The sequence below is a fragment of the Saccostrea echinata genome, unplaced genomic scaffold, assembly GCF_033153115.1.
Source record: "Saccostrea echinata isolate AGI-Se365-2 ecotype Australia unplaced genomic scaffold, CSIRO_AGI_Sech_v1 ptg000029l, whole genome shotgun sequence".
NCBI lineage: Eukaryota > Metazoa > Mollusca > Bivalvia > Ostreida > Ostreidae > Saccostrea > Saccostrea echinata.
The window spans coordinates 28,266,464-28,282,741 of record NW_026889778.1 but is presented as its reverse complement, the minus strand read 5'-3'; the positions used below and the strand labels follow the sequence as shown (position 1 = coordinate 28,282,741).

Here is a 16,278-nt window from a genome sequence, read left to right as displayed (position 1 = left end):
TTTGATTCTTAAAAGATTAAAAATATTAGAAAGTACTTTTCAGGCCCCTAGCAACGCTTTAAAATGTGTGGGGGGGGGGCAACTTCCCCCAAAAATCTGACAAAAAAAAAAGAAGAAAGAAAAGCAGTTAATTTACTGTCCAAATCCTGGAAGTTGCCAGTCCTCTTTGTAAATTTTGAATTTACTGGGGGGGGGGGGGTAAATGCAAAATTGTATATTTTGCATTTACCTCCCCCCTAGTAAATTCAAAATTTACAACATGATATTTACATCACAAAGTGGAGGGGGCAACCATCATCTAAAGAAAAATTTACTATAGCAAAATACCATACTCAGAAAAAAGTGGGGGGGGGGAGCGGGCCCTCCTGCCCCTCCCGAGTTCTACGGGACTGCTTTTTCTATTATATATTTCATGAAGAATAGACAATTTTAAACAAATGTGAAGCAGAACAATACATAATTTTATTATAAGTGTATAATAGTACATACTGAATGAAATATGTATGAAATATATATAACAAATGTGTGTGCTAAAATAAATGAGATACAATGATAAAATGAATGACAAAGACTCATAAGTTAAAAAAATATATTCATGAGATTCTTAGGTTAACAAATCAACCAACTGTATTTTCAATAAAAAAATTGGGAATGAGAGTAATTAAAAATTATACAAGAAACAATTGAAAGACATTTCATCAACATGCATTGATAAATTCCATACTCTTAAAATAATATAACATTTGCACATATATGTATATATTTAGCATTTATGGTAACTAAAATGTATTGATTTTGTTCTTACAAGTAATTCGTATTTTCCTTTTTTTTTTGCTTTCTTTATTTCTTCTGTTATGACATTTCTGCAGCGCTTAGTAAATATTTGTTAAAAGTGAGTTTTCTTGAACTCTAGTTGATATCAATTTGTCCACTGGACATCCTTCCAAACCTTTGTTAAGAGAACTGCAATATTCGGGTACCTATAGTATATGTATTTTATATATTAGCTTAGCTTAGGCAGCAAGACCAGAGAATTGACCTTGACATAAAAAGGTGAAACCTTTTCTTTTCAATGTCTAAGAGCGTCACACGTTTCAGTACATTTACTCAAATATTTCAGTTGTTTCGAGTTCCAACGTGAATATATGTCTCTCAATCCTCCGACGTTGTTGTCTAAAAAAGTAAAGATGTTCAGTTAATAGCTTAACTACTCTACTGGGACGCAGAAGTGTATTTTCTTCTGGCAAAAATACATACCTTCTACATTTCTGCATGAAGAATACCAGAAACAAAATAAGACCAGTCGTCCCGAGCAAAACTGTCAACAGTCGCCAATTTAATGATAGCCAGTCCTTGAAAAAAAGTTATTTTATGAAATCAACTTATATGTAAGAATAATCACTTTAACGAGAAATAAAGAAAAAAAGAGGAAGGAATAAAAAAAACGCACAAAAAGTGAGGAAAAAACTGGGAAATCTTTTAAAAAGAAAAATGATATAACATTTGTTTACCGCATGATGGTCCTTCTTTATGGGCTTGATCAATCGAAAAGGAAAGTTGTACTTTCGGAGTTTCTCTGGTGCCATTGCCAAGTAAGTTTGAAGGAATGTATCGCTGTTTATTATTTCTTCATCACAGGAGATGCTCAGCGCAACAGTTGATGTTTTCGACCTGGTTACAGTTTAAAAATATAATTTATAGTGTTTTTGTCGAAATATAACTACCAGTGTTAATTCTTCTAATACCGCTTTTATTAACCCATTATATCTAATCTAAACCTTTAAATATTTGACTTAGGCATAATGCAATGAACAAGGCCAAAGCATAGCTAATTTGGGTTGTCGTTTGCATGTCAAATAGAAAGAACTTTGTCAGGAAAAAGATTTTTTATTCTACAACCTCTTTTTAAAAGTTTACTCAATTGAATGCAAAAAAGTTTCATTTAATATTCGTACTTGTTTCTCAGTTTCAACACATCAATGTCCACATGAATATTTCTGTTCTCCTCACAAATATTTTCTGATACAAAGAGTTCGACAGATAATTCAAGTTGTATCACAGAGTTGCTATTTAATTTCCCATCAACTGCCACTGCTCCAGCTCCTATTAAAGTAGTAAAAAAGTTATTAAAAAGTTAATAAATGTAATTGGCTTTATATAATAATAAAATAGTATTTTTTTTCTTTTCTTTTATATACTATATATATATATATATATATATATATATATATATATATATATATATATATATATATATATATATATATATATATATATATATATATATATATATATATATTATAATGTATCGGGTTAAATCAAATTTTGATGATACATATATAATAGAATTTAAAGAAAACATTATTATTTTTTATTATTAAAATAATAATAAAATAAAATTTGTAAATCTATCATATGAACATTAGGTTATAACACTTAGTCATTAAATAAACCCATACCTTTCATATTGCAATTTTCAACGTCATCGTCCTTGCAATAAATGGTACAGTTTTCTCCATACCAATGGTCGAAACAAAACAACTGTCCCTGATCATCACATCTCGAATGTTTGAATTCAACACAATTCATAGAACAACTACTACCATACCACTGATTGTCACAGATCAACACTCCGGCATTATTACATTTCCCATGAGGTACATCTTGACAGAACTTTTTACAATTTCTCCCAAAATAGTTCCTTTTACATAAAAGATTCCCGTTTTCATCACAAGACCCTTTCTCTGATTTAAGACAATGCTTATCACAGTTAATTCCATAATAATTTGATTCACAAATTAAGGTTCCATCACGAGAACAAGATCCGTGTGTAAAATTTCTACAAAACACATCACATGTCTTACCATAGTAGTTCTCAAAGCACTGAAGAGTACCAGATAATAAACAAATGCCAGTTTTGGTGTTTCGACAAAATGTGGTACAGTTGGGACCATAGTAATTCTTGTGACAATACAGTAGTCCGTCTTGAGTACAAGTACCATGTGTGACATTTGGACAGAATTGGGTGCAGTTCTCTCCATAATAATTTTCAAGGCAAATTAGTTTTCCATGTGGTGAACAAGTACCATATGTGACATCAGAACAAAATATCGTACAATTGTCGCCATAGTATTTTGGATGACAATTCAATGTCCCATTCCCAGAGCAGGTACCATAGGTGACGTTTGGACAGAATTGGGTGCAGTTCTCTCCATAATAGTTTTCATGGCAAATAAATTTTCCATGTGGTGAACAAGTACCATATGTGACTTCAGAACAAAATATCGTACAATTGTCGCCATAGTAATTTGGATGACAATTCAATGTCCCATTCCCAGAGCAGGTACCATACGTGACGTTTGGACAGAATTGGGTGCAGTTCTCTCCATAATAGTTTTCATGGCAAATAAGTTTTCCATGTGGTGAACAAGTACCATATGTGACATCAGAACAAAATATCGTACAATTGTCGCCATAGTAATTTGGATGACAATTCAATGTCCCATTCCCAGAGCAGGTACCATAGGTGACGTTTGGGCAGAATTGGGTGCAGTTCTCTCCATAATAGTTTTCATGGCAAATAAGTTTTCCATGTGGTGAACAAGTACCATATGTGACATCAGAACAAAATATCGTACAATTGTCGCCATAGTAATTTGGATGACAATTCAATGTCCCATTCCCAGAGCAGGTACCATAGGTGACGTTTGGGCAGAATTGGGTGCAGTTCTCTCCATAATAGTTTTCAAGGCAAATAAGTTTTCCATGTGGTGAACAAGTACCATATGTGACATCAGAACAAAATATCGTACAATTGTCGCCATAGTATGTTGGATGACAATTCAATGTCCCATTCCCAGAGCAGGTACCATAGGTGACGTTTGGGCAGAATTGGGTGCAGTTCACTCCATAATAGTTTTCAAGGCAAATAAGTTTTCCATGTGGTGAACAAGTACCATATGTGACATCAGAACAAGATATCGTACAATTGTCGCCATAGTAATTTGGATGACAATTCAATGTCCCATTCCCAGAGCAGGTACCATACGTGACGTTTGGGCAGAATTGGGTGCAGTTCTCTCCATAATAGTTTTCATGGCAAATAAGTTTTCCATGTGGTGAACAAGTACCATATGTGACATCAGAACAAAATATCGTACAATTGTCGCCATAGTAATTTGGATGACAATTCAATGTTCCATTCCCAGAGCAGGTACCATAGGTGACGTTTGGGCAGAATTGGGTGCAGTTCTCTCCATAATAGTTTTCAAGGCAAATAAGTTTTCCATGTGTTGAACAAGTACCATATGTGATATTAGAACAGAATATCGTACAATTGTTGCCATAGTAATTATGATGACAATTCAATGTCCCATTTTCAGAGCAGGTACCATACGTGACGTTTGGGCAGAATTGGGTGCAGTTCTCTCCATAATAGTTTTCATGGCAAATAAGTTTTCCATGTGGTGAACAAGTACCATATGTGACTTCAGAACAAAATATCGTACAATTGTCGCCATAGTAATTTGGGTGACAATTCAATGTCCCATTCCCAGAGCAGGTACCATACGTGACGTTTGGGCAGAATTGGGTGCAGTTCTCTCCATAATAGTTTTCAAGGCAAATAAGTTTTCCCTGTCGTGAACAAGTACCATATGTGACATCAGAACAAAATATCGTACAATTGTCGCCATAGTAATTTGGATGACAATTCAATGTCCCATTTTCAGAGCAGGTACCATAGGTGACGTTTGGACAGAATTGGGTGCAGTTCTCTCCATAATAGTTTTCAAGGCAAATAAGTTTTCCATGTGGTGAACAAGTACCATATATGACATCAGTACAAAATATCGTACAATTGTCGCCATAGTGATTTGGATGACAATTCAATGTCCCATTTTCAGAGCAGGTACCATAGGTGACGTTTGGGCAGAATTGGGTGCAGTTCACTCCATAATAGTTTTCAAGGCAAATAAGTTTTCCATGTGGTGAACAAGTTCCATATTTGACATCAGAACAAAATATCGTACAATTGTCGCCATAGTAATTTGGATGACAATTCAATGTCCCATTTTCAGAGCAGGTACCATAGGTGACGTTTGGGCAGAATTGGGTGCAGTTCACTCCATAATAGTTTTCAAGGCAAATAAGTTTTCCATGTGGTGAACAAGTACCATATGTGACATCAGAACAAAATATCGTACAATTGTCGCCATAGTATGTTGGATGACAATTCAATGTCCCATTCCCAGAGCAGGTACCATAGGTGACGTTTGGGCAGAATTGGGTGCAGTTCACTCCATAATAGTTTTCAAGGCAAATAAGTTTTCCATGTGGTGAACAAGTACCATATGTGACATCAGAACAAAATATCGTACAATTGTCGCCATAGTAATTTGGATGACAATTCAATGTCCCATTTTCAGAGCAGGTACCATAGGTGACGTTTGGGCAGAATTGGGTGCAGTTCTCTCCATAATAGTTTTCATGGCAAATAAGTTTTCCATGTGGTGAACAAGTACCATATGTGACATCAGAACAAAATATCGTACAATTGTCGCCATAGTATTTTGGATGACAATTCAATGTCCCATTCCCAGAGCAGGTACCATAGGTGACGTTTGGGCAGAATTGGGTGCAGTTCTCTCCATAATAGTTTTCATGGCAAATAAGTTTTCCATGTGGTGAACAAGTACCATATGTGACATCAGAACAAAATATCGTACAATTGTCGCCATAGTATTTTGGATGACAATTCAATGTCCCATTCCCAGAGCAGGTACCATAGGTGACGTTTGGACAGAATTGGGTGCAGTTCTCTCCATAATAGTTTTCAAGGCAAATAAGTTTTCCATGTGGTGAACAAGTACCATATATGACATCAGAACAAAATATCGTACAATTGTCGCCATAGTATTTTGGATGACAATTCAATGTCCCATTCCCAGAGCAGGTACCATAGGTGACGTTTGGGCAGAATTGGGTGCAGTTCTCTCCATAATAGTTTTCAAGGCAAATAAGTTTTCCATGTGGTGAACAAGTACCATATATGACATCAGTACAAAATATCGTACAATTGTCGCCATAGTAATTTGGATGACAATTCAATGTCCCATTCTCAGAGCAGGTACCATAGGTGACGTTTTGGCAGAATTGGGTGCAGTTCTCTCCATAATAGTTTTCAAGGCAAATAAGTTTTCCCTGTCGTGAACAAGTACCATATGTGACATCAGAACAAAATATCGTACAATTGTCGCCATAGTATTTTGGATGACAATTCAATGTCCCATTCCCAGAGCAGGTACCATAGGTGACGTTTGGGCAGAATTGGGTGCAGTTCACTCCATAATAGTTTTCATGGCAAATAAGTTTTCCATGTGGTGAACAAGTACCATATGTGACATCAGAACAAAATATCGTACAATTGTCGCCATAGTGATTTGGATGACAATTCAATGTCCCATTTTCAGAGCAGGTACCATAGGTGACGTTTGGGCAGAATTGGGTGCAGTTCACTCCATAATAGTTTTCAAGGCAAATAAGTTTTCCATGTGGTGAACAAGTACCATATGTGACATCAGAACAAAATATCGTACAATTGTCGCCATAGTATGTTGGATGACAATTCAATGTCCCATTCCCAGAGCAGGTACCATAGGTGACGTTTGGGCAGAATTGGGTGCAGTTCACTCCATAATAGTTTTCAAGGCAAATAAGTTTTCCATGTGGTGAACAAGTACCATATGTGACATCAGAACAAAATATCGTACAATTGTCGCCATAGTAATTTGGATGACAATTCAATGTCCCATTTTCAGAGCAGGTACCATAGGTGACGTTTGGGCAGAATTGGGTGCAGTTCTCTCCATAATAGTTTTCAAGGCAAATAAGTTTTCCATGTGGTGAACAAGTACCATATGTGACATCAGAACAAAATATCGTACAATTGTCGCCATAGTATTTTGGATGACAATTCAATGTCCCATTCCCAGAGCAGGTACCATAGGTGACGTTTGGGCAGAATTGGGTGCAGTTCTCTCCATAATAGTTTTCATGGCAAATAAGTTTTCCATGTGGTGAACAAGTACCATATGTGACATCAGAACAAAATATCGTACAATTGTCGCCATAGTAATTTGGATGACAATTCAATGTCCCATTCCCAGAGCAGGTACCATAGGTGACGTTTGGGCAGAATTGGGTGCAGTTCTCTCCATAATAGTTTTCATGGCAAATAAGTTTTCCATGTGGTGAACAAGTACCATATGTGACATCAGAACAAAATATCGTACAATTGTCGCCATAGTAATTTGGATGACAATTCAATGTCCCATTCCCAGAGCAGGTACCATAGGTGACGTTTGGGCAGAATTGGGTGCAGTTCTCTCCATAATAGTTTTCAAGGCAAATAAGTTTTCCCTGTCGTGAACAAGTACCACATGTGACATCAGTACAAAATATCGTACAATTGTCGCCATAGTAATTTGGATGACAATTCAATGTCCCATTTTCAGAGCAGGTACCATAGGTGACGTTTGGACAGAATTGGGTGCAGTTCTCTCCATAATAGTTTTCAAGGCAAATAAGTTTTCCCTGTGGTGAACAAGTACCATATATGACATCAGAACAAAATATCGTACAATTGTCGCCATAGTAATTTGGATGACAATTCAATGTCCCATTCCCAGAGCAGGTACCATAGGTGACGTTTGGGCAGAATTGGGTGCAGTTCTCTCCATAATAGTTTTCAAGGCAAATAAGTTTTCCCTGTCGTGAACAAGTACCACATGTGACATCAGAACAAAATATCGTACAATTGTCCCCATAGTAATTTGGATGACAATTCAATGTCCCATTTTCAGAGCAGGTACCATAGGTGACGTTTGGGCAGAATTGGGTGCAGTTCACTCCATAATAGTTTTCAAGGCAAATAAGTTTTCCATGTGGTGAACAAGTACCATATGTGACATCAGAACAAAATATCGTACAATTGTCGCCATAGTAATTTGGGTGACAATTCAATGTCCCATTTTCAGAGCAGGTACCATAGGTGACGTTTGGGCAGAATTGGGTGCAGTTCTCTCCATAATAGTTTTCATGGCAAATAAGTTTTCCATGTGGTGAACAAGTACCATATGTGACATCAGAACAAAATATCGTACAATTGTCGCCATAGTATTTTGGATGACAATTCAATGTCCCATTCCCAGAGCAGGTACCATGCATGACGTTTGGGCAGAATGCAGTACAATTTGTTCCATAGTATCTTGCCTGGCAATGTAGTTTTCCATCATTTGAACAGTGACCGGTGGTGACGTTTGGGCAGAAAGTTGTGCAGTCGTTTCCATAATAATTGTCATGACAAATTTGTTTCCCATATGATGTACAGTATCCATGAGTTATATTTTGACAAAATTGTGTGCAGTTTTCTCCGTAATAATTTGGGAGACAGACCATCGTCCCGTTTGTATTACAGTTTCCGGTATGTGAATCAGCACAGTAAGTATTACAATCATTCCCATAGTAATGTGTTTTACACACCACATTACCACATTGATCACAGAAACCGTTGGTGGGAGGAGTACACGACTTGTTGCAGTCTCGCCTGTACCAATTTGCGTTACATTGTACGTCGCCGTTTTTGTCACAAGATCCGTTTTCTAGTATCGGACAGGTACGTGCACAATTTGGTCCAACGTAACTTGATTTGCAAACCTGATTTCCTTTGTGATCACATGTGTAAGTATTTTCATGGCAGTCAAAATAATATTTGAATTTTCCTTTAAAAGAGCAGCTGAAAATTAACAAATTGTTTACAATCCACTGATTCTCAAACGTTTTCTAAACTTATCTACATTTTTTTTCATGTAATTTTGGAGATGCCTTTACTGTTGTTCACAATTGTCAGATTTCATGTGGAGATCCAAAAAGTTATCCATGTATATGATTATTACAATAGTTAATAAAGTCTACTTTTGCCTATACTTTTCAAATTGTTTAATTTGACAAAACACATTTCAATCCAGTTAAAAAACCCTTAAAATTGTATAAGTTTTAATTTTTTATGTAACATTTTAAAAATGCTTTAATATATCAAGTATCAATGTAGAATTTTTATTTGTATTACATTTTTCCATTGAAAAAATATTTATAAGAAAGATAAGTCTTGCTAATAAATGTTTTTTTTTCTTACAAGCACATATAACATTGTGATATTCTGATTTAGAAAGCAGCGGTTCATTATGTTTTCTAATATGAATTTAGTAGGTATGACACTAAATAATATTTTCTTGTACACCTCATATTTTTAATTTTATGTTGTGAAAATGAATTTTTTACTCTTTCTATTCTCTGTGTAAGATTTCTTCATATCATGGTCTGACATAAAAATCATTTCTGATAAGATAAGCAGCGCTTTACACTTCTTACTGTTTTCCATTTGAAGCTGATGCTATAGCTCTGAATGAAAATCAATGTTGGGAAGTTTAAAATTTTTTTTGTAAAATTTAGAGCAGAGGGTTATTAGTCTTTTACATTGATTATTTGACTTGGATAGATGAATTACTCAATCTCTTGGGGAACGTTATCAAGATCTAAACTTTGTATCATTAATAGGTTTGCGTCACATACATGAAGAATTAAAGAATTATTTTTAACACCCCTCAACAGAATATTGAAATGCAATTCTAACCAAATAAAGGCCGTTTAAAAGAATTTAGTTACTTATCTAAAAATACACATTGATTGCAAACAAATTTGAAATATAAACGTCTTTCAACTTTGAGTATCCTTATTTACACACAAATTCCACATACGTCTTGTGTTTATTTATTTTTATGACGAAACGCATGCTTTCCATGATTCTATGACGATACTATTTCATGCCATCTTTGAACAATTCCTTCTTAAAAGCATTTTAAATTCTTTCCATTCTCGTGGTTACCTTCCTCCACTCCCTACCCCTCCTAGGTCATGTTACCGCACGTTTGAAGAAGAGTTAAAAACAAACATATTTTTCGAATTACAGTCAAACCTCGTTATCTCGAACTCAATGGGACCGAGAAAAAACGTCTAGATATCCGAGGATTCGAGATATCCAGGGTAAAATACTTAAAGAATAAGGGGTTGGGACTTCCATATCACTTCGACATATCCATAGTATTCGAGATATCAGTGTTCGAGATACTGTATATACTAAGAAGCGTCAAAATTAAGTTAAAAGGATAAATGTAAGCAAAAATCATTCAGATAAGTCCCGGTACAATCAACTTTCTTACCTTGAAATGTATATGGGTTGTTTGTATAACAGTATGTGTTCTGCCGAATACTGTGGTAAGGAAAAATTGAGCATATAAGAATGAGATGACATCTGATTTCCAGCGAGCTGTTCCATGTTTTTAGACGCACTAAAAATAAGGGTATAGAAATGGTTCTGGAAAAAATAATTAGAGTTAGTCATTTCAATACTAGTGTATACAATTTGTATTCATATATATGCACTAATAACTGTGCTGATTAGTAAAGCACACTCACCCCGGGATCTTTCAATCTATAAATTACGACTTCCGGTTGCCTCATGTTTGACTCATGGAATATGTTTGTGTTTTGCTGACAAGTACGATTTTTGGTTGGACTGTTGTATAAAAGTAAAAATAATTAATTATATAGATTAACCCTTAATAATATTACTCAAAACTGCATATGTCTGCAAAAAAGGGGGTGCAAAAAATTATTTTCAACTTTCATGTAATAAATGTGAAAAAATGGAAACTGAATTTGTTGTGTATATTTTTCACTCAGGTGTACCGTTTTCTGTGTTTGAATTTCTGCAGATTTTTATCGTTTTACTGAACAGACCATAATGTACTCACGATAATTTCATCATTAAGTATTGGTTGCTTGATGAACATATGAAATTTTCGACACTAATCCAAATTACCAATTCTGCACCACCTCCCTGTAATAGTACAGTATATATCTATATCTATATCTATCTATATCTATATCTATATCTATATATATATATATATATATATATATATATATTGGGGATGTCAACGTATAGTCAACTATTCGACCATCAGTCGAAAGCACCGACGATCTAATAACAAAACGACATTCGAATAATTGAATTCAATAAAAGAGTGATAAAGGGATGGAATTCTCATCCTAAAACTGAGAGACCGTCTTTCCTCAGACACAGTCGTTAAGATAATTTTCCTCATTAAAAACTGCTGACTTTACATGTAGAAAGTACAGTGATTAGAAATGCTTCACTTCCACGAGAATTATTTGTCAATTAATGTGTTGTTTTTGTACTAAAATTATTTCGCTATACTGCGCTTTCTTTGTAAAATTATTAATTGGACTTGATCTCAAATCATGGGAACAAACCATACCATGAACCCATTATAGCCGTGACATGTTTGGACACTACGGTAATTATTATAAAATTAATATTCTTTTACATATTTTAAAGACATTTTGATAGTTGGTACAAAAAGTATTTTCAAATATTTAACATTATCACAGACACCGTGTGTGCCCCCCCCCCCTCATTTTAATAAGCTTTAAAAAGATATATCGCACAGTCATTTTTTATGCTTCCTAAAAAACTGACTTTACAGACCGATTTATGAACATGATTGACGGAGAAATCATGCATTTTGGAGAAATTAGCGGTCTATATTAAGTAAATAAAAACACGCTATCCACATTTTAGGCCCATGTGAACATCTGTGTGTAACATTTGATGTAACTTATTGATAAATTTAAAAAAAAGGGGGAATTGGGGTTAAATATGTGAAGTACCAGTGGAGTTTGAAATAAAATTTTAGTTTCGAATATATTCGACTATCGTTCGAATAATGCAATCGACTATTCGACTAAAGAAAATAAATATTTTGACATCCCTGTCAAGTGCCTGTGATTATATATATATATATATATATATATATATATATATATATATATATATATATATATATATATATATATATAGTATTTACTAATAAAGCAATGACTAGAACACAAAGGGATCAAGTCTTATCAGCAATTTCAAAAAGGTTTAGGAGATCCAATTCTTTTATATTAGTGTACTTGTATATATATACCTTTGTTCTGTTACAGTATCCAATATTTTGTCTAGGATCACAAAACTTATCACACTTAACTCCGTAATAATTTCTTGCACATTCCAGAATTCCCGAACTATTGCAGGTTCCATATGTTGTGTTCTGACATTGCACAGTGCAATTTTCCCCGTAAAATCCAGATTTGCATTTGACATAACCGTCACTGGTGCAAATCGAAGTGTTAGTTTCCAAGCATCGTCTGGAGCAGTTGTCTTCGTGATACGAAGGATTGCACACCTTCACACCATTAACATCACAGTAATATTCCGTTGTATTCGCACAATAATGCTCACACTCCTTCCCATAGTAATTTGAATCACATTTTAAATCTCCGTCATCGGAGCAATTTCCATGTTGACTTCGACAGAAAGCGGTACAATTTTCTCCATAATAGTCTTTCTTACACTGTAGATTGCCTTGTGCATCACACAATCCATTGGTAACATTAACGCAGTGGGTTGTACAATTATCCCCGTAGTACTGATCTTTGCATACTAATGAACCATACTGGTCACAATATCCTGTCGTAGTATTTTTGCAATATGTTTTGCACCGGGCTCCGAAATAATTTTCATGGCAGATAACATGTCCACATTTACACTCTCCTTTTCTAGGATCAATTTCTGAGCAGTTTGAAATACATCCCAATCCTTTACAGGGTTTGCACTGCAAGTTTCCTTTTTTATCACAGTACTCGTAATTTGGATTGGGTGTACAGTTGTGAAAAAATCGTATTTCTATTCTACATGCTGGAAAACTAAATAAAGGAAGTAATTGTCAAGAAAAAATTGATAAAATATTAATAGATTTTGCAAGAAACTAATTTTTACAAGTAGCCAGAAACAATAGATCTTCAAAATTTACAGAAATACATGCAATGTTTTTCTGAAAGAAGACATGTATAAAAATTTCGTGTAAAAATATCTTTGAAAGAGAAAGCGATATTTTTATAAAAGCTTAAGAGATATCTATTTCAAAAAGAAATGAAGTATTTGTATTTTAGTTTTGTAAGAACTATCTCCTTTTTCTTTGAAAGCTTTTCTTTTTGTAAAAAAATATTTTTATTTTATCACTAAAATATCTTAAAGTTCAAACTTAAAATTCATTTGTTTCCCATTGATTACAGCTGTACCGCACGTATACATTTATGAAAAAATAATTCTTCAAATGTTAACTCTTCAAATAGTTTATTTTGAACTAATATTAACTTCTTTCAATTCCTCATTTACATTGGTTCATTTTTGCTTTTTTGATTTGTGATTTTCGTTTAGCAAGCCTTAAAGCATATGTATCCTTCATCGAAAATTTTATTTTCATTTTCTGAATAAAAATTCCATTATTGTGAATGCTTTCATATAGCAAATACTGTATTGTACTTACTAGGGAAAAAAAGTATGGGTGGAAATAGAAAGCGATCGAATTTAAGTGGCTTGCAACGATAGGTATTTACACCACTGGGTGAGAGATATACAAGTTTGAATCAAATTAAACCTTTAAAGAATGTGTCACAGTGCAAAAATACATAAATGAATTGAAAAAAATACATAAATAAATCAATATGTTAAGTTTCACACAAATGAAATGTGAATTTCCTTTATATTTGTCAAATATAAAATCTGAACCCTCTGAGATACTCGTGGTACAGGCACGTAGTATCGTTTATGAAATTTGACAACTTACCTGAAAAAAGGGCAAAGTGTCCAAACTCAAAAATCCTATTTCCGGGAAGGGGTTTTTTCAAACTTTGTTCACGGTCATATTTTATTAGTACATTACTCCACAACCCCGATTTGCAACAAAAAAGTGGGGGAGGGGCAAACAGTCTTTCAATGAACATTTTCAACTGTAAAAAGCTATGTTTGGAAAGGGGAGGGTTTAACCCTCCCGATACTACGTGCCTGTGGCAGTAGCTTAACGCTAGCGTGGTACAATCTTCTCGAACGTAACTGCATAATGACGCTGTCATATGACCTCGCGCATTCGGTCGCTAAGAACATAGAGGAGCGCATCGGTCGCTAAGAACATAGAGGGACCCACCCACCCATTTTCGTATAAGTTCTGATTGTCTTCAAACAAGAAGTAATTTTCCTATTTTTCTACGATTACACCAGTCGCCCGCGTGGCGCAGTGGTTAGAGCGTCTGCTCTAGAGTCACGAAGTAAGGAGTTCATCCTTTCGTCGCGGGTTCGAATCCCATTGTGGGACGTGGTCCTTCGGATGACACCGTATAAACCGAGGTCCCGCGTCGCAGTAGGTGCTGGCACTATAAAGATCCCTCACTGCTCAATGGCCGTAAGTGCCGAGCATAGGACAAAATTTGCAGCTCTCCAAAGGCAAGTGGTGGCGTCTCCATATGAGTGAAAAATTCTCGAGATGGACGTTAAACAACAAACAAACAAACAAACGATTACACCACTATCTTATAGATCGCGAAGAACGTGAAGAGCTTAACGGGGTTTTCTTTCAATGTAAGGTGGGTCTAAAGGACATCTTGAATGCACAAGAGGTACAAGCACTTCTCCAAAATATCTTTTTACTATGGCTGACATTAAAGAGTCTGATCATATATCCATATATTTTGTACGTCAGTATTTATTAAAGTGGATAAATACAGTAGTGACTGCAATATACACATTTGTATTTATTATCATTTTTATTTTACAGAATCTCAATTTTCCTCAGAGTTCTAATGTAATGTACTTGATAGAAAAAAAAATTCATGACAATTTGTGACTTTGATTAAATTAATTTTTCTGGTATTGTTTCAGCGAAGAAATGAAAATTTGAAATCGAATGCAGTATTTTCGTTATCGAAAAAAGGCCTGCACACATTAATTCAAATATTTTTATTTTTTATAGGAAAGGTAATTGAATATTCTATGAGCTGAGTTAACCTTACAGTTATCTGAATGAATATTAAAATTTTGACTCATTTGCAAAGTAAATTATCGTAAATGTACTCATAGTGTGTGGAAAATATTAAATTATAATTGAATCGGGCACCTCATTAATCAAAACAGGTAAAAGAAAAAATAGATTTATAGATTTTATAAAACTTGACATACCTGCTACTTTTATCTTTGAAATCTTTTTTGAATACGCTGTGGTTCAATGTCGAACTATCAAAATTACCGACGTTGATGGGTTGTGGTTGTAGTGCCAGATTGTGTGGAATATTGTTGCCAGAAGGGTCTCTAGTATAATAGCTCAATGTCATCCGAAGTTCTACATTTATCCCGTCCTAAAAGTATGATACTACTAATACTGATGCATTTTTTTCAAACAACAATTTGTTTATGGTAGTAACATGTAACAATTTTCCTCAGAAATTAAGATAAAAACAAAAAAAATCAGTTGTCTGTCAATTAAAAAAAATTAGAAACTGTATGCATTTGAGCACTTGCTTTGTACGCGTTTGTAGAATTTCATTGTAATTGTCATAAAACATACCAAACCTTGAAAAGATCCGTAAACTGTCTTGGTAGTATCATTTCCGTTTATAATCTTTGATCCATTCGAATTCTTCCATGATATATTTTTCGTTTTTGTAACGTTATTTCCTCTACAATGAAAAAAGTTAAGATAACGATCAGTGATCGATCTCAGAAAATCTACAAACAAACAAACCTGTGAAAAGGGCATAAAACACGGACCCATGGAAATTCGAGAGGTGGGTTCAGGTGCCTGGGAGGAGTAAGTACCCCTGTTGACCAGTCACACCGCCGTAAGCCCTATATAGACGGAATCAGGTATACGGAACATTCCGTAGTCAAATTTAGTATTAAAAAACCTAATGATTGGTTCGAAACACGTAATACGACCCCATGATAGGTTATATTTGTTAACAAGGTCATTACAACGACCGTAGGATTTATGAAATGCTGACTTTAAATTGATTAGTTTGTTGAAATCCCTGACACATAAACTTATTTGTAATTAGCCTGCTTCCCTTTTGAAAACTGATCTTGAATATCGACTAAGGTTAGAGACAAAAACACCATATGCAGGTGATAGCAGAACATTACTACATCAATAGGGAAAGTTGACGATGGAAAAGCGAAGTAATCTCGTTGGTCATACAATCTTAGTTGTTAGTTGGTCCTTATCGTCTATAGTCAGTAAAATATCAAAATATGAAACAGAT

The 16,278-nt window shown here is 34.7% G+C and overlaps 1 protein-coding gene across 1 annotated transcript; it reads right to left on the bottom strand.

The window, feature by feature from the left end:
* Positions 1-1,103: 1,103 nt before the first annotated feature.
* On the bottom strand, positions 1,104-15,625 carry LOC133195191 (neurogenic locus notch homolog protein 1-like). The gene is made up of 10 exons (XM_061331050.1): positions 15,590-15,625; positions 15,200-15,375; positions 12,114-12,891; positions 10,940-10,957; positions 10,278-10,432; positions 2,460-8,794; positions 1,956-2,103; positions 1,512-1,671; positions 1,258-1,352; positions 1,104-1,173 (listed from the first exon to the last, which is right to left on the bottom strand). Exons 1-10 carry the CDS (start codon positions 15,623-15,625, stop codon positions 1,104-1,106), a joined length of 7,971 nt encoding a protein of 2,656 aa, XP_061187034.1.
* Between the last annotated feature and the right edge of the window lie 653 nt (positions 15,626-16,278).